The sequence below is a fragment of the Falco biarmicus genome, chromosome 3 (assembly GCF_023638135.1).
Source record: "Falco biarmicus isolate bFalBia1 chromosome 3, bFalBia1.pri, whole genome shotgun sequence".
In the NCBI taxonomy this organism is placed as follows: domain Eukaryota; kingdom Metazoa; phylum Chordata; class Aves; order Falconiformes; family Falconidae; genus Falco; species Falco biarmicus.
Genome location: NC_079290.1, coordinates 61,774,546 through 61,793,288, shown reverse-complemented (window position 1 = coordinate 61,793,288; position 18,743 = coordinate 61,774,546). Strand labels below are relative to the sequence as shown.

General features: G+C 38.9%; 1 protein-coding gene across 14 annotated transcripts in view; it reads left to right on the top strand.

Moving 5' to 3' along the window:
• The window catches only part of PIEZO2 (piezo type mechanosensitive ion channel component 2), a 315,127-nt gene that overhangs the window by 197,401 nt on the left and 98,983 nt on the right, over positions 1 to 18,743 (top strand). For 7 of the 14 annotated variants that reach the window (XM_056332071.1, XM_056332064.1, XM_056332066.1 and 4 more), the window contains exons 8-10: positions 9,715 to 9,883; positions 16,532 to 16,663; positions 17,704 to 17,742. In XM_056332071.1, coding sequence (XP_056188046.1) covers positions 9,715 to 9,883; positions 16,532 to 16,663; positions 17,704 to 17,742 — 340 coding nt within the window. The remainder of the gene's footprint in view (positions 1 to 9,714; positions 9,884 to 16,531; positions 16,664 to 17,703; positions 17,743 to 18,743) is intronic. The other 7 variants (XM_056332072.1, XM_056332069.1, XM_056332061.1 and 4 more) reach the window with 5 other exon arrangements.

The following is an 18,743-nucleotide window of genomic DNA, read 5'->3' as shown; positions in this document are numbered from 1 at the left end:
AGGGATGCAAACTGAGAGACATGCTAAGACCTTTCAAAAACAATGAGTTTCTGCATGTGGGACCGGCTGGTTTCCAAGTTGTGTTTTGCTGCAGCAGCGTGCCTGCGACCGGTGAGCTCTGGCAGCCTCGTGTAGCTGGCCCTGGCCCCAGGTGGTTCTCGTTAGCGGGGGGAAGGGAGCCTTGGCGCTCTCAGCAACATGTGTGCTGTATCCGGAAACCAAGCATAAGCTGCAAACATAAAAATCAGTCGCCATCACATGACGTAATGTTGGTGAACTGCCACTTCCTTGCTGTCTCCTGCCCCTAAATAGCTGTGTGTTACCATAAGAATAGCCCAAGGTGCCTCTTTCTTGGGCTGTGTTGAAATGTCGGGGTAAGAGGAACAGAGGGAAGTGACAAAGATTTGAGAAGTACTGATCTGCCATGATGAACTTGCCTGCTGATTCTGGTTTGACTGAACCGGGTATGCAATCATGCCCATAACAGAGCCTCCCCACTTTTGCATCCACTTAGGCAGCTGATTCGGCCGGGCACCAGCACACCGCTCCACTAACAGAAGCTCTGCTCATGGTCAGGGAGAGCTGGATTGCTCCACTCCCCCATACACACTGTGTGTCTGTTTACATGTATCTGATTCCCACACTGACACTTGAATACAGACTCCCTGCCCATCACAGACTGTCCTATGTGGACATGCAGAGGACGACTGTGAAGAAGTGACCCTTTAATTTTCTTTTCATATTGTTACAAGAACTCGGATCTGCATGCTATGATCATTGAGCAAGTGCCTGAAGACAAGGACAGAAAAGAGACAGACAGACAGACATCAACCGCTCTCCCACCAGATTCGGATCACTATTGCTTTGTGGTATCAGGAGACATGGATTATAATCGGCAAACTTCTCTTGGCATTACAAGCTTGTCTTTACTGTTTTCCTGAGGTCTGCTTGCCAGCGTTTATTTTCATACTCTGGCGTGCCCAGAAATTGTGATGATAAATATTTAGCGCTTATGTAGTTCTTTGTGTTTTCAGCTCCATGTATCAACACTGACAAATGAAGCATCCCACATTCCTCAGAGGCAGTACAAAGGCAGCCCTGAGTAACCTCAGTGGGGCACACACCGGGGAGTTAGTCCTTGTCTGTGCAAGAGGTGTTCTACATCAGTTTCTCTAAATCCTCAGAGCGGATGTGCATAATCTCTTGTTTGTGTTCATTTTGCTAAAGCTGGGAACTTACCAATAATAACTGAACCAATCAGGTACAGTTTATAACCAGTTTAAAATCAGCTATGTTATACAACTTCAGTTTTGAAATTAGGCATTTCCCCCACATTTCTCAAGCCTTATTGTTCATTATCCCATTATCTTCTTTCCCATATCTTGCTATTTTATTGTCTTTTTCTTTTTAAAAACAAATGGGAATCATAGCTTGCCTTTCTGCCTTAGTGCATTCTCTGCTAGAAAAGAATATCATCTTTGCTCATATTTTCTACTGCAGAATCTCTTAATTTAGGTATCAATCACTTTTGATTTTTTTTTCAGTCCCTTTCACCGCCAGCTGGTTAAGTGGAAAATCTCTTTATCCTCTGCATGCATCACTGAACCTAGCAGACTGTCCCAGTGTGACTGAAAAGTATCATCATTCCCTTTCAGAGGTGGAAAAATTCCCTAACAGAAAAGTTAGATGAATTGCATAACCCCCCCAGATAGCCAGGGCTTGGAATAAAACCCGGTGCTTTTGGCTTCAGTCTTCTGTGTCCTTAGGTTCTTAGATCACAGACCAAGTTGCCTCAAAGTTGAAGTGAGTATGAAGCTACACTTTAAAACAATTTCTGTTCTTCTGCATATGTTATTCTAAGAGGTAAAAGTAAATCTCTGAAGCTGGCAGGCAGTTGCATGGTTAGTTGTACTGGGTTGCTTGCACATGGTCAGGTGGCAGCACCCCGCTAAACGCTGATGCTCACCGGGGTGGTTTGAGCGTGGTCTCCTTTTCCTAAATGATTTCTGCTGGAGCTTTACACTCAGTGGCCTAGCTGCGTAAATGCATCCGTCCTCCTTGCACCTGAGCTTAGGACACCAAGGCTGTCCGTGGGCTGCACTACCTGCCTGAGTTTTGGAAGCAGGCTGTCCTCCCTTCACTTCCCCTGCTTTGCCTGTGTGAGACTTTCTGAGGTGGGACTGTTGGCTACTTTCCTTTCAGCAGCTCTGCCAACTCACTTTGAAAAACCAATAACCTCGGTTACTAATTGGCGCGGAAAGACATCGTTAAGCCATGCCTCCTGCTGTGTGCTGAGGTGTCCAGGCTCACCCTCTGGCAAGGGGAAGCCTTTGTGCCCATGGATGTTTCTGAACATGCCTTCAGTTCTCCCTCTCCCACTTTCCAGATGGCCCCTTAGAAACCTTGACCTGTTTTCTCATTCCTTTAATCTCCGAGTAGAAAATCCAACTAACCATTAATTTTTTTTTTAAGTTTTGTTGGCACAATTTGGGTGGCGTCCTTCCTCAGGTGGTGCTGTTCAGTATGAGTTGTTTTTCATTCCCCCGTACGGTTGCAGGGGAATGTGTGTGTACATGAGGAAGCGGAGTGGATGGCAAACCACTGTGCCTGGTGCCAACCAGCCTTCTGCGCTGGGGTGGCTTTTCTTCCTCCATCCTCTCATCCCAGCAGTGCTGCCTCAGCTCCTGAAGCCTCCATGCTCCCTGAGTTGCCCCTGTAGCTGAGACTTGGGAAAATAACCCTGCTGCATTTACAGTAGTTTTAGTGACAGAACAAGCAACTGTCTACCTAGCTCTCTACCTAACACGTGAGCCAGGCTACTGCTGTCAAAGCAGTGACACTTGTTCCTGGTGAGGAAAGATCATGTTGAAGCAGTTATACTAGCTAAGGTATCAGGGACCTAAAGCAATTTATTCTGCAGCATTAACCCCATTTCACCTTCTTCTTGTCATAGTGTCTGGTGGTCCTCCCTCTGCCAGATGCTCAGCTCTCTGATTGGGATGAAATTTACTGGAGTTGCTGCTTCAGCACATTTCTTCATCAGATTATCACCTCTGGAAGTCCCAGCAAAGGTCCCCAAAGACTACAGCTACATCACTGCTTTTCTAGCTTGCTGATGTGCTGAAAAGTGCAACATCAATATCAGTGCTCACCAGACACTCAGAGCACAGCTGAGCTGTGTCATGGCTAATGAAATGGTTTGGGGATCCGGAGAGGAAACCCACTGGTAGGATAAATCTTCTTCATGTGAGGCTTTTGAAGATGGATTTCGTCTCAGTAAACAAGGGATTAATAGACCCACATCTACTATCACTTTTACTGATAACAGTGGGGAATTATTACCTCTAAGGCAATGAAAGCATACTAGGAATGAATAGTGGAATAGAAAGTCAGTACAAAGCTTGATTATTGGATTAAATGTGCTATATAGCTCACAAATCTTTATGTTCAGACTTAAATTCCCCTCAGGGAAGCTGCCTTCTTTCAGATATGTGAAGAATTTGAATGTCTGAGATTTGGTCATTTTTAATGGATGTCCAGTCTTTAACAGCTTCCAGTCATGTAGTCTCAGGGAAAATTCCATTATCTGGTTACTTTAAAGAAACAGGTTATAGAGCAGATGCTATTTAACATCCTGTTTTAAGGTTGTTAATTCACTTGAGAGCAAAAGAATTTTATTGTTGCTGCTTATATGGTTTTTATTTTGTTCTCCCTGAATTAAGATTTGTGTTTTATTTACAGTTTTTGCAAGCTTTTATGTAATTTGCAGCCCTTAAAGCTATCCTTTCTCTTCTCTACAGCTTCCCGGATTAATGGCTCATAATTTCTCTCTGTCCATTATATGGATGATATTAGCACACAAGTTTTAAATTACTTATTTTTTCAAGAGGTTTCTCATCCAATAGATTTGTGTTTGAAATTAGTTTTCCTTTAAAAGAGAAGTCATTGATGTTCAGAAGAGGGTGGGAGATATACCAGGGCTGGTTTTGTCATTGCCAGAAAAGCTTTGATCCAATACAAGCTATGGAAACCAAGACCTGGTAGAAAAAAAGTACGTAGACATCTGCTAAAGAGCTATAGAAATATGATGACATTAAAACAAAAGTTAAAATGATCTACTTACCTACCAAGCCTACGTTCACTGTGTGTATGCCTGTATTATAGCGTTGTGATAGCAACACTCTGAAGGAAAACACTTCCAGTCTTAGTCTACATTTTCAGATATTTCAAAAAAAGTTATTAACTGTTAAGCTGAAATTTATCATAATACTTCTCAACCCAAACAATCAAATTTTTGTGTTTTTGTTAATATGGCACAGTTCCACTTAGCCAGTTCTGAGTTATCCAAGTCTGAACTAAAGCAGGGTCTAGGGCTTTTAAGCACTAAAAATATACTTGCAATACTTTTAAAAGCTTGTATCACTCCAAAATGGATAAATTTAATAACTTTAGTCCAGCTGTGGACTGAGATTTGAGTCTGCAGTATCTCTGTCCACAGTTGTCCTGCTGAGCTGAGGGGAAGGCATGAAGGATCAGCTCCTTCTCTGTGGAATCTTACAAATACCGTGACTTGGAAAGACAAATGCCAATTTTCCCATTCATTCGTTTTTTTCCCTTAAAAAGGCACTTGAAACCAAATGCCTCCTTCTCATCTTAACCCTAATTCTTTGGGACGCTTAATGCATTTCAGCCAACTTTCCCACCTCTTTCCTGCCTGTGTTCTGTTGTTTGTATGAAAGTGTGTCAGCTCAGTGTACCCTGGAGCATTAGCCCCAGTGTGGTCTGAATTCCCAGCCTATAGCCTAGAGAGCAGAAACCTTCTGGAAGGCGAGGATGGGCCTGGAGGTACCATGGAACTGGCTGAGTCCTTTGCAATGGCATGTATTTCCTTAGGCATATAGCCAAATTATATATGGGGGAGGAGTGGCGTTGCTCACAGGATTCCCTTGGAAGGGACTTTATGGATATAATTTTATGGATCGTAACTTGTGTGTAGCTCTGCCATCCAAGTACAGAAAACTCAACAGAATGGCTTTTGGGGGGCTGTGTAGGAATGATATTTTCTGTATGCTAATTTATTTTGTTAATTGCTTTCACTCCTTACCTCCTCTTCTCCCCAGGAAATTCTCAAATTTGGCAAGAGTATGTACCTACTTTAAGTCAATGTTTGAAAAAAAGTTTCACTCTTCAAGAGTTTAGGACATGGCACTTTCAGTATTTCAAGTACTCTCCTTCATGAATCTCAGTCCTCAGGGCTTGGCCTGTGAAGCACAAAGTTTTGCCCTTTACCCCTGTATTGTCAGCCCTCTTTCCCCAAGAAAAAGATTTCTGCAACAACCGTCATCACCCTACAACCACCACCCTCCCCAAAAAGGCTAAATTTTCCCCCCATTTCTGGGTATTTACTGTTGTTGAATTTCTCTCTGTTGTTTTTTTCTGCTCTCTCCTGTCCCTTACTTTCATTTTCTTCTCTTATTCTTCTTCCTTTTATTCTCTTGTGTGGCCACTTTTAGCATCTCTGTTTTAGAGTTCAGCTATTCATATGTCAGTCAATCTTGATATTCCATTTTCCTGCTGCAGACTTGCAGGCACCACTCCCCTCTCCTTCCACGTGAGGAGAGCGAAATAAATATGCAATAGAAGATATCAAATTGATAATATATAGAATAATACACACATATGTATTTTCTATATGTGTATATATATTATATATCAATATACTGTATAGATATATCTTGAAGATGTACAGCTGAAAATGATAAGGCAGTAAAAGTTTTGCTTTATATTGAAATCAAGATTGAATGCCTTTCTAAACAATAAACCGTAATTCAACCACAATTTATTTGTTCAGTATGAGAATTATTGTGTATCCTACATTGTGCAGGATGTCAGAAGTATTGCTTCCCTTCCTGACCTTGGAAATTATGAGGCAAATCCTGGTCTGAAATCAACTGCTAAAACACCAGTACACACAGAATCTGAACTGACAAATATATTTTTACAAGGAGAAATGTTTCATATCATTTTTACTGGAGGCAAAATTCCCAGACCTAACAGATCTGTAATTAGTATATTTGATTATTCTACATATTATTTACATGTATTTAATTTTTTTATGTAACCTTTTTTTCATATTTAATACCATGACTAATTACTAACACTAATTCTTATACTATAGTAGTGTAATAATTAAATAATTCGTGCTGGAGAAGTTTTAGTAATTTACATAATGCAATAATAAAACATGGTACTTAGCAGCTCCTTAGGTCAAATATCTGTGGGTGCCAAAGGAATTTGTTTTTCTGTTTTCCATGAAAATGGAAATTGCTCTTCTGAATTTTTATGCTGGACTGATATAAAAAGTGGGAGGTTTTTTTATGGTAACAGCTTACAGCTTTGTCAGTCACAAAAGATGAACATGCATCCGCTAAAAGGATGATTCACAGATTCGGTAGGAAGCTTTGCTGGGAGAACAAACTTATAGAGTAGGAGCTGGACAAAAAGATACCAGCTTTATTTTAAGAACAGTTTTTCATGGTTTATTTCAGAGCATTCCTCAGTCAGACATTCAAGTTCCTCTTGGCCCTTTATGATTTCTAAAATTTTCCAAATTATTTCTACTATACTTTTTTTTTTTTTTCTTAATGAAGTGCATTTTTCAGAATACCAATGAGGACTTTGAAAAACACGATTTTTGCTTCTTTGTAGGAATAGAAAAAATAATCTATTACATCTTGCAAACCTCCAGTTGTTTTTTAGATTACATGGAGTCTTTTGAAAAGCGAAGTATTTCCACTAGAAAATGGTCTCTCAGTATTCCTTTTATTTATCTTCTATATCCAGGCATGCATACGCTTGTCTTGTTGGGCATCTGGTTTCCCCCACTTAGGACTCATTCTGACTTTATCGATGGCATATGTGTATGGTGGCTAAGATAGAGTCCCACTAAGATCAGAGCTGGACACAAATACAGCTGATCATGACCAATACTGAATGTAAAGACATCTTTGTGGAATGAAGTATGCAGAACTGAATAGTGCCCTAATATCTGTTGCTTACAGTAAATGCTATACATTTTATGGCAGTCATTCCTGTGTATTTAAAAGCTTTGAATAAGAGAAGATGACTGTATCTCTGAGAAATGTTCTGCACCAGCAGTTCTCATTGAAGACAATGTTGAAGCATAAATATTGAATGAATAGCAACTTGCAGGCCAGAGAGAATGAGCATTCCCAAGATGTCAGTGTATTTGGAATTTGGTAGACAGGGAACGTTGTGTTGAGTACCTTTGTGACTAACAAGTCTCAAAGCCTAAAAAGGATTCAGAAAGGAGGAGCAGTTCCTCTAGACTTGTGATTTATGAGACAAAGTGAAATGGGTTAAATAAATACATTGCTGGTCACGTGGCAATTAAGAGGGAAGAGATGCGTTATAACTTACATATATTTGGTGAATGCAAGACCAGAAGGGAGCAAAGTCCAAAAGTGTAATATACGGATAATTTGAAGCAAGCAAATGAAACTAAGAGAATGAGAATTTAACTGAAACATAATAAAATTTACTAACTGGTAGGATTATGTGGAATGTTTTTTTCAGTAGAGATAAAAGTAAAACTCAAGATTTTGAGACTTTATAGTTACATATATTATAAAATATTATCTGAATGGAATATGTGATATGAAAATCATGTCTGCTTAACAGAAGGGTCCAAGGACCTTCAGGAGCTTTCCCTCATTTCTGTAGGACATACTCATCACTCACTGTCAATGGAAAGACTTCTTACTTCAGTAAGAATTGGATTTCACTCTGATTCTGATATGTTTATGAAACAACAGTATGTGTATGTGCTTACATAGAAAAGCTTAAAATGAACCAAAGATGGAGAGATGTGTTGTGAAATAGAGGTAGAAGATGAAACTAATAGGAACTCAAAAACTCTGATCATTGAAGGGCAAAAATTACAAGTCATTTGGCAGAGAGGAACACAGGCAAAACAAGATGTTCCCCTATGATGACAGAAATATGAACAGAATACACACCAGCATCAATTTCAGTCAGATGGAGTCAAACCATAACACCAGCCCTGAATAGCCCTGAATGTGCTTGGATGCTATGGAAGTTTGAATCTGGGTCAACTCCAAACACAGCTCTGTCAGCTCCTTTTAAGTTACAAAAATTTATTTTGTATGCAGGATCTTGCCCTTTTTTTTTTTTTTTTTTTTTTTTAACTTTTCCAATCTTGGATCCACCCAAAAGCTCTGAGAAATCTTAAAGTTTATAGCCTTTGGCTCGTGTTAACAATCAGAATGAGAAGTGAATGCAGATAAATTGTTCAATAAAATGCTATAGAGCTCTAGTTTTGGCAGTTAATGGTATTATATCCATGCCACAAACCCCCAGTGAACGAACAGGTATAACTTCTCCTTTTTTATATATCCAAAGGGCAGATTTCAGGCAGCACATCTCTGTTGAATATCATACTTACTCTTTGTATACATTCACCCTTTCATGTTGGATCTTACTAGGTAAAGGAAGAAATAATATTTTAGACATTTAGTATTTACAAGTAAATCCTCCAGCAGAAAAACATTTGGTTTTTTTAAATGTATGTTTTACTCTATCAGAGTAACAACAGTTTGGGTTTGTTCTATCAAGAAATCATTCTTCTTAATTGTCTCTTAGAATCAAATCTATTTCTTGGAAGAAAAAGCTTTGGCAACAGAGCAAAACTGTTTATTGTGAATCCTGACATATACTACTGGTAACTCTATGCCCTAGCTTTGAAACTCTGCAAAATATTTTACAGTGAAAGAAACAGATTAATTAAGATTTTCTACTAGTTTTGTTTCAGCATCTAACACATCTACAAAGCATATGACGTCTTGTCTTAATTTTAAAATGTTGTTTGTTCGGTTTTTTTTCCTTAAGTGGCTTTTCTAACATATGTTTCTTACTTGATAGAAATACTGTGACATGCCATTTTTTCCAGAAATAGTCAAATACCTCATGCCACTACAACTACATTATACTGCATTATACTGCATTATACAACTACATTATACTGCAACTACATTAATATTGTGGAATTTATTTATCTTTTTTTCCTCAATGATTTGGTCATCCAGAACAATTGCCTTTCTGAATGTTTTCCTTTTCTGTTCACAATAGCCATGAGTTTAGTGGATTTCTGTGTGTTTATAAGTATTTGCATAATTAGATAGCAATTTATTAATAGTATTAGTTTAAAAAAAAATCAGTATGATGTTCAATGTGCAGTGGAGATGTACTTTACAGCTCTGTCCTGGCAGACTGAGTGGAATGGTGTTGTATGTCAGTTTACTAAATCCCTCTGAAATGTCATGTTGCTGTGATTTGCCAAATGGCCTTGCAGCCAGATTTTCTCTCCCCTTTTTCTGTAGCTCTGGGCCTACGGGGTGCAGGTCATTTAAAGTTTTCACATTGGACATGGTAGATGTAATAATATTATACTCCCGTTTCTTACGTTGAAAACCAAGTGCAAAACCCATTCCTTTTCACTAAATATATGGAATGAAATAATCACTGCATTTTCAATAAGATAGCAAATGCTCTTTTTGAACAAGGCAGTTGGTTTTACAGGTAGGCAAAAATTAATGAAAAAAAGTTTTTTAAACATTGTAAGATTTGGTGTTCATTCTCTTTAACTTGGTTAGTTGTCTTTTTTTATATCCACAGGTTGTTCGGTGTCACTTCACTTACTCAGACAAACTGCTCAAGCACTTGGATGATCATCAAAAATCAGGAGTTGCATTGGTATCACCATGCTAATCCAATTTTACTGCTGGTGATGTACTACACCCTGGCAACTCTTATCCGCCTCTGGCTACAAGAGCCCATTGTAAGGGTAACTTCCTTCTCTTTTTTCTGCATTAATGACTCATGACTAATGACTGTGAGACTGGCCAATGCAGATACTTGCTAACAAAGGTGCAAACATTCAGGAAAGTTAAGGGAAATAGACAGTAAGTGCAAGCTGGTACCTTAAATTCAGGTTTTTTGATGAGTGGGACTTTTTATGTAAGGAATTCAATGCTTACTATAATTTGGAAAGTCAGTATCAATATGAAGTAGTGGTTGGACTCAGTTGACTTGATGGTCTTAAAGGTCTCTTTCATCCTAAGTGATTCTATGATTCTAGTGTAGGTGCTATCAAACATAAGGCAAACAGCCAGGACTTGTCTAGCAGAACTGAAGTAGGATACAGGCTGGATACAAGTAGGATACAGTCAGATACACACTGTAGGATACAGTTTTATCAAAGACAGAACAATTTTCTTAAAATCTTTCCTCCTGAATCTGTGTTCCTGAGTGAAAATCTCAGCTTTCATTTAAGAGCAAGAGAAAAAGGAGACAAAAAGTAAAATTTTACTTTTGCCACTTTCAGAGGAAAAAAGGGAATAGAGGAACCCAAAGGTATCTTAAAGGCTTAGAAACTGGAAGTATAAAAAGGATGACCCTAAACATTATTTATTTCAATCTCCTGATCCTCTGAGGTTTGACATGAATTTTAGAGTTCAGATTTAGCAGTGCTGTAAACCACAGTGAAAACACTCATGACTGAGCTGTGAATTAGTGGAGTTCATAGTAGCAAGTCAAAATGTTGAAGGTTTTCGTATTTTAAGGGTGTTTCTTCATGTAATGGATAATGTAACAGTTTAACATTTTAAAATGCAGACAAAATACATTGCCTCTGAATTGAGATGTCTGATACTTGGGGTTTGCATATATTGGGCTTCATAATAAAAGGTGAATGATGCCAGAACTGTCAGCCTGAGTTATTAAAAAATCATGCCTTAAGTTTCCAGAAATCGTAAGACTGGCTTTTGTAAAGTCACAAGATTGTGGTGCAGTGCCCTCTGGCATTGGGTTCTTTTAGGTTTTTTTCCTATTATTTTTTTCTACAGCTGCAACAGCTGGAAACTTGCTTTTTTGCTTTCCTTATGTGAAAACTGAGATTTCCAGATAGTAATATGATTTTAGCATTTGGGCTGTAACTAAAACTTCACATCTCACAAACTGCATAGTAAAATCATAAGAACTACTCACAGAGGAGTAACCCCATGTGAAATGCAGTCAGCGGGAGCTGTGTCATCTCAGCATCTCTGGAAATTCATTTCCAGTACCCGGGTTGTTTTCATCAAACTTTCACCATCTCGAAGTCTAGGAGTTACGGTGCTTTTTCAGGGGAGAGAAATGAGCCCGTCTGTCTCAGGATAGAGTGAATCCTGCAAGTTCCTCCAGGGACTAGAGAGGAACTATACTGGTCTTGCCTGCGCTTCTTTCTTTCAGCCTACTTGTGTTGTATGCGATGGATATTCCCATAAGACACTGAAATGAGTCTCTTGAGAACTGGAAGCAAGTCAAATTAGAGATGCTTTCTTAAGCAACTGAGCTACAGCGAATAAGTATTAAGAGAGATCAATTTAAGAAAAGCTGATGTCTCTCAAACCCATGGCTACATGAGAGGCAATACAAAGTCTTGGCACTCCCATGGGAACTTCGGATGCCGGGAGAATGATGCTTCCCTCCAAAGATAAATGGGCACTTAAAAAAAAAGAACATTGTAAAGAAAATGATACCCATGCATTAATACTTATTTTTTTAGCACAGGATATTGTAATGCAGATATTTCTCATTAGAAAGAGATGCTGAGATCTGCAAAATTTATCGTAATTGACACACTTTCTCCTTAAGGCTTTTTTTTGTCTATATGCATTTTGTTTTTCCTTTAGTGGTGCCATGGATCAAGAAATAATCTTTCTTTTACTAGTTTTCTGCTGTTAGACTCTGTTCTCATTTGTTTAAACCCAGAAATAATTGCATTGCAGGTTTCATTGAAATGTTTTCGGGTTTGTGGTGCATTTGATTCATTATGGAACAAAGTATATAACGTGCCTATGCAGTCTGCAGTGATTTCAAAGATACACTGTATTTAGGATCTCACCCCTAACCTACTTATAGCTGGATGGATGGCAAAGACAATGTGCTATGTGCTGTTTAGTGTAAATCATTTGTTCTCTGTATACAGCTATCATGTACAGTAATAAGTGGCTCATCTTAGAAATTTTGTTTAAAAGAATCTCTTGAACAAAACCTGTTTTGAACAAAATGTGTATGACTTTATGCATAAGGAAATATTTATTCAGTCTAAATAGATGTACATAAGCTAAATATAATACTGGCATAGCAGATTCTAAAAACAGAGTAAGACATGTAGCCTGATATTTTTTCTTTCTTGTGTTGAATTGCATCTTCGGGTCCTCATGTAAGCAAAATTCCTGCTGGCTTGCAGCAGGAGTTGTCTCTCAGACAGATGCTTTTGAGACTGTTTCTGAATACTGCAACTGATGGACAATTTTACAAGAACAATGCTGACTTCAAATCTTGAGTTTCAGATTGAAGTTTTTTGTGTGTGCACCACAGTCTGTCAAAGTATGGCATGTATGAGATTTCAGTGTACAGTCTCTGTGCGGGATTCTGTATGGATCTTACTCATGTAAAACGCCCTTGGCAGTCAGTGGAAGTTTTGCTTTTCTTATGCCCACTATTTTGGATCCTGATTTGTTTTAGCATTGAGTCTTGTGAAATTCTATCTTTGCAAATAAGAAAAGGCAATCTGCCTCTGGAGATTTCAGCTCATAGTTGTAACTGCTAGTACTGAATGTATGAATAGGGCCCATTCATTCCCGCCAGTGAGTGTTAAGGAATAGTACAGAAGTCAACAGAGTTACAGCAATTTAATGTAGCCTCCTTTTATGAAATTTTTAGAATTGTTTGAATTAAGAGGCGTTTGAGAGTTGGTCAGGTAGTGGAAAAAAATGGAAGAAATAGACAAGTCAAAGGACTCTTACAAGTTGTGATCATATGACTAGTACTGTGTTTTCTGACTTTTCTTCTGAGAAATTTCCCACCCTTCCCTATAGTCTCTGAGGCTAAAAATAGGTTCCTAGAATCACTGTCTACATCTTAGGTCTTCTGGTATTGTTTTGGTCACCCTGGTGCCAAACTAAATGCTGTTGATAAGCTTCTTTATGGTCCACATTTATATTAAAGTTTCAAATGGCAGTGACATAGAATCAGTTTATTTCATCTTACAGTTTGGCTAGGAATGCCCCTTCACAATCAAATGTAAATACACAGTCCTATGTGAAAAGGGCTACCATTGCCTCTGAGAAGTAAAACTAAATTAATAACCATTGTTTATCTAAGTCAAGATTTTAAAAATAGGACCTTACTGTTAGGATTGGAATGGAGAGAGTTTCAAAACCAGCTAGGATGTTTGAATGTCCTGTCCCCATGGGTAGCTTTGCAGACTTCTGCCTGGCGTACTGATTTACTCTTGTTCTATTGTACCAGCCGTTTTTGCATAGGTAATGAGAACACTTATTGCCAGCTAGTTCTCATTAAAAGCCTAGTTTGGGACCCTGCCTTTGAAGTACCTGAAGTTCAGACAACAATTACCTTTTATACCATCAGATACCTCTTTGTTGGCAGTAGATAAAGTTTAAGCAAAAAAGCAAGTACCAGGATATTTCTGTTGCAAACCAAAAGTCAACTTAGACTGAATTTGAAGCAGAAATACAAGTATCTGCTAAGTAGAAAGGACAAAATAGGCAAGAGAAAAAAAAAAAAAAGTCCTAACGAACAAACTGTTCAGGTTGTTTTGTAGTTAATAACAGGGTAAGTTCAGCATAACACTACTAAAGCTGGTGTGTAATCTATATTTTGGCTGCAGGTCAGCAAAGTTCCTGAACTTCCACTGAAGTCCTACTGAAGTCAGTAAGACCTTGCCCCAGGGTCCACAACCACTTGTGTACTTTGCTGAACAGGGGTGGTTTTATGAAGCAAGACAGCTGTAGGAATGAGGATTTGACTTAGTACTCTAAACAACAATACCAGTGGAGATTGTGATGCGAGGAAGTAGAGTTTTGGTAATTCTTTGAACTTGGTCATTCAGAGTTTGTTGAGCTTTGATGAGTTCAACAGCAACGTAGAACCTGACTCAAGAACTTTACATTTATTATTAGAATCACTTGTATTTGTACATGACTTTTTTGCAAACAGTTTTTTTTAAAGCAGTACTTTGAAGCATAGGTAGGTATACCTTTTAGTCCTCACCATTTCTACTAGTTTTGAGATAAACATTCAGGCATTAATGGATGTCAGAGTGGTATAGCCACTGCTATTATTATTCCACAATATTCACTTAACTTTCTTGCATACCTTCCTCTGAAATTTTGAATACTTATTATTTCCATCAAAGCCAAAAATCTAAAACCCACATGAAGTCTTGGGAAGACAGGAGAAACCAGAAAACCAAGTAGAGAGAGGAAATAATAATAAAAATAAAAAGCAGGGTCAAGGTCTAAGGTTCAAAATGAGAAATTGGGCAAAGGCAGAGGGCAGAGTAACCAGTAGTAGCAGATTGTCCCTGATGTTATCGCTGGGCCTGTGAGTCCTGCAGAGCAACACTGTGCTGAAGATGCTCACACCTTCCACATGCAGCCCACTGGTTCCAGAGCATCCCCTTTCCTCCCTTTAGCACCACACCGTTGAGCTTCCTCCTCTTACTGGTATAAACAGCAAGGTGTTGCTGCTTTGGAACAGCTCAGCTGGGAAGTTCAAGATTGCAGAAGGAGGCACAGTGCAGGAAGAGGTCTGGAGGAGCCTGAAGAGGAGCTGTAACCTAGCCTGGTTTGTGCACACATACCCAGGTCTCCCGCTTGTCACTGTGCTATCATGACGTCCATGTTAAGTCTATTTGAGAGGCCCCATACCCCTACTGGGCCATAGAATTATGATGAGTTAAGACTGGTACGTTAGCAGTCCTCCTCAATTTAGTGGTAATAGTTCCTGTCACAGATGAAGAAGTAGAGCATGTGGATCATGGACAATCACAGTCACAGAACAGTCCAGGTGGGAAGGGACCTATGCAGATCATCTCATGCAACTCCTTGTGAGAGCAGGGCCTCAGATTAGGCTGTCCAGGGCCAAGTCTTGGATGTTTCCAGCAAAAGCAGCCAATGTCAGTGATTACTTGTTCTCACAATGATATTTTTTTTATATATATCCAGAAGGCATTTCCCTGAAGCAAATATGCCCTTAGACTCTTGTCCTGTAATGATGCCTCCTTGTGAGAAGAGCACCTCTGTCTTCTCTAAAACTACAATTTAGGTATTGGAAGGCTGAAAAAAACACCCTTCTTTCTGAATTACAGGTATGGCCTGACACTTGCCTGGTGCAGCGGAATAATTACATCCCTTGATCTGCTGGCAGTACTCTTGCCGATGCAGTCCAGGACATGTTTGCCTTCATTGCTGCTGGAGTTCACTGTTGGCTCATGTTCAGCTTGCTGTGCACCAGGGCTACCTGAGCCTATTCCACAGAGCTGCTTCCCACACAATCTGTCCACAGCCTTTACCGTTATGTGGGTTTATTCCAGATGCAGGGCTTTATCTTTGTTAAACCTTGTGGATTTTTTTTGGCGCTGTCTCTGTATGGTAGTTCTTCCTTCTAGCCCATCTACCTCTACCACACAGTTCAGTATCATTCACAGACTTTGTGTGGGTGCAATTCCATCCAGATAGTTTTGAAGATACTGAATAGTACCAGACCTGCCACCAGTCCCTGAGGAACTCCACTCATGACCAATACCATTTTGACCTAGATCCATTACCTGCCTTGGAGCAAGACAGTTTAGCTAGTTCTCCACCCATCCTGTGGTCCATCTGTCAGGTCTGTATCTTACCAGCTTGTCAGCAAAGATGTTGTGGGACAGTGTATCAAAGATGCTGAAATCAAGGTAGCTGACATCCACAGCTCTCCTTTCATCCGCTCAGCCAGTTGTTTCAGTGTAAAAACCAATCAGGTTACCCTTGGCAAATCCATATTGGCTTGCTCCAGTCATCTTGTCTGACATGTGAGCATGAGCGCACAGGGGTATTTTTATGGCTTGATTTAGAAGCAGGAATAGATGAGCCTAGATGGATGAACAGCACTGACTACTTTGTTACATACTGAGGCATGGATTGGTGAATTAGGTTAACCTTTAATGCTAGATACGTATGCTCAAAAGGTTTTGATCTTTTCAGTTCTTCAGTTGTTTAGTGAAGCAGAGTTGGCTTTTCACATATATAGGCAGATGAGAAGAGTGAATTTTTTTCAATACACTACCTTGAAAATTAGACATCTTACTAGCTTATGGTATGACTGTATAGTAAGGTAGTCTGTGGAGGTGTTGGTAATTCTAGTGTCTTGTAATTATCAGGAAACATCTTGGCATTGATGAACTAAGTCATAGAAAAGATCTGTCATCATTTCTGAAAATGTCATCCTAGTAAGAGTCATCTGTCACAGATCGAGCACGATAGGTACTAAAAGATGTTTCAAAGTTATACTTTGGAGAGGGAGCATCAGTTAGGGGAAAATTAAATTCTTTGAGAAAACTGTTATTTAGAGAGCTGTAACTAGTCTTGTCATTTATATTGTTTAGCAGATGCCTGATGAAGAGAAATCTGTTAGCAGGGAGGATGACAAAGAAATAGCCTGCAGCCCAATTCCAATGACAGCAGAGAGAAGACGAAGTCTGTGGTATGCAAGCCACTATACAACTGATGAGAGAAAAGTAAGGCTGGAGGGGAAGGGTCTCTGAATTAATTTTTTTTTAATCAGTCAGTTAATTTTATCACAATTACTTTGAAATTAAGTGAAGCCGCATTATATAGGTTGTAAGTAAGAAGATCTTCATGTGTGATTATATAAATCATACACAATATCAAGGCTGTGTGGCAGAGTAGGAATATATTTTGTAAAAATTAATGAAAAAAACAAGAGTCAGTGGAAGGACCTGAAGAAAGAGCATGCTCTGCGTTTCTGGCTTCCACATTTAATAAGTTTAGGTCCAGGCTTTTGGCATGAGGCCATTATCTTTGTGCAAAACAGCAAGAAAGTCTGCTGATGTAAAGCTCTGATCTGCCGTATAACTACTAATTAACACTGTCATTAGTAAGGGAGGACTGCTAGCTTACCTTCCTCCAAGCATACTGGTGTCCTTGTTGGATATTCTCAGCAGGGCAGTTAAGGCAGTTTGTGTGAAAACTCCTGGAAAGGTCCAGCTTTCTACCATCTGTCCTCATGAGCCATAGTGCAAAATTTCTTTTGATGGGTTGCAGTCAGATTTGGGCTATACAAACACTCTGTTGAGCCACATATACTCAATCCCCCAGAGCTCAGGCAAATGAATGAAGTATCACATTTTATAACATTTCATGGAAAGTATTTTTTTAATTACAGTAATTCTAATGATCATTTAAAAACTTAGTTTTTAAGCATTAGATCATTAGAAAGACATTAGAAAGCAGTTAATCAGTAATGCCATACTGATTAATTCTTTGACCTAGTATCTAAAATCTCAATGCAACGTTCTTAGTTTTGGTTTTGAATTCACGAGAACATAGTGTAAATTTATGTCAATGCCATGGCACAGTAAATATCATTTTATGGAGCATAGTGTACAATTCTGCTGGCTTTTTAAGAATTCTTTCTGAATTTCTTAGTGCAAATCTGCAAAAGTCACCCAATATGCATGCATGTATTCAAAAAGTTAGACTTATTAATGCTTGAGCCATGCTTCTTTAATAATTTGTCTTGCATTGCTTTTTGCAGCTTCTGTCAATGACCCAAGATGAATACAAGCCATCGGATGTTAGTATACTACTAGTCTTTGTATTTGTAATTCTTCTTAATATGTGTAAATACAGATTACACTGATACATAAAGATAAAACCTTAGGTGACATTTTTCAGACCTCTTTATTTTTGTTAGCCTACCATTTACCCTATAACTTTGATTATCCTAAATATAATTGGGTTTTGCTTCTTTAATAATTGCACTGAGAAACTTTAGCCCTAAAATTGATGGTTTGAAGTTAAACTGCTTGTAGTAGTACCAGCTGGCAAGCAATCTTTGCTATTTCGTTGGGTTATTTAAACCATAAAAGATACCAGAATATGCTTTCTAATGCAAGCTGTCTTAAAACTTGATTTAGCTTCTTTGCTGTAATTTTTTCTTTCATTCGTGTTGAAATGCTGAGGCCCTTAAAGCATGACTGACAACACATGAGTTCAATTTACAGATTACAGAAAATCCAAGTCTTTCTTTGAACAGACAGCAAATGATCCATTTATCTTGACTGCTATAGACCCTAGCAGACTCTGAAAGCAGAAACATCCTCTGTTCACCATGCACAGGAGAATGGAGGTGCAGTTGAAGTCTGGGAGCAGCTATAACCAAATCTAAATGTGCTTCACAGCCTGTGCTTGGTGTAGCTGCTGAATATAACTGAACATAACCCAGATACTATTCTGAAATATTCCACATGCCTGTGCATAGTTTCAACAGGCAAAATACGCTCCTATCTCACAGCCTAAGCAGAAGTCAGTCTTCAGGATGTGCTACCATCGGTAACCCATTGCACATGAATTTCTGCCAATACAAGAGGTATTTATGCTTGTGGTTGCTGGAGCCCTAATTCAAACAAGCACAAGGGCTGAAATTTAAGCCACAGAAATCAAACAATGAAAGAGTACTGAATTAGTACTACCAAGTGGCATACATGTAGCATCAAAAACAATAATTACCACAACTGGTTTTATTAATGGCAGCAAATTTAGATCTCACCAGTACAATTTTAAAACTGAAAGTAG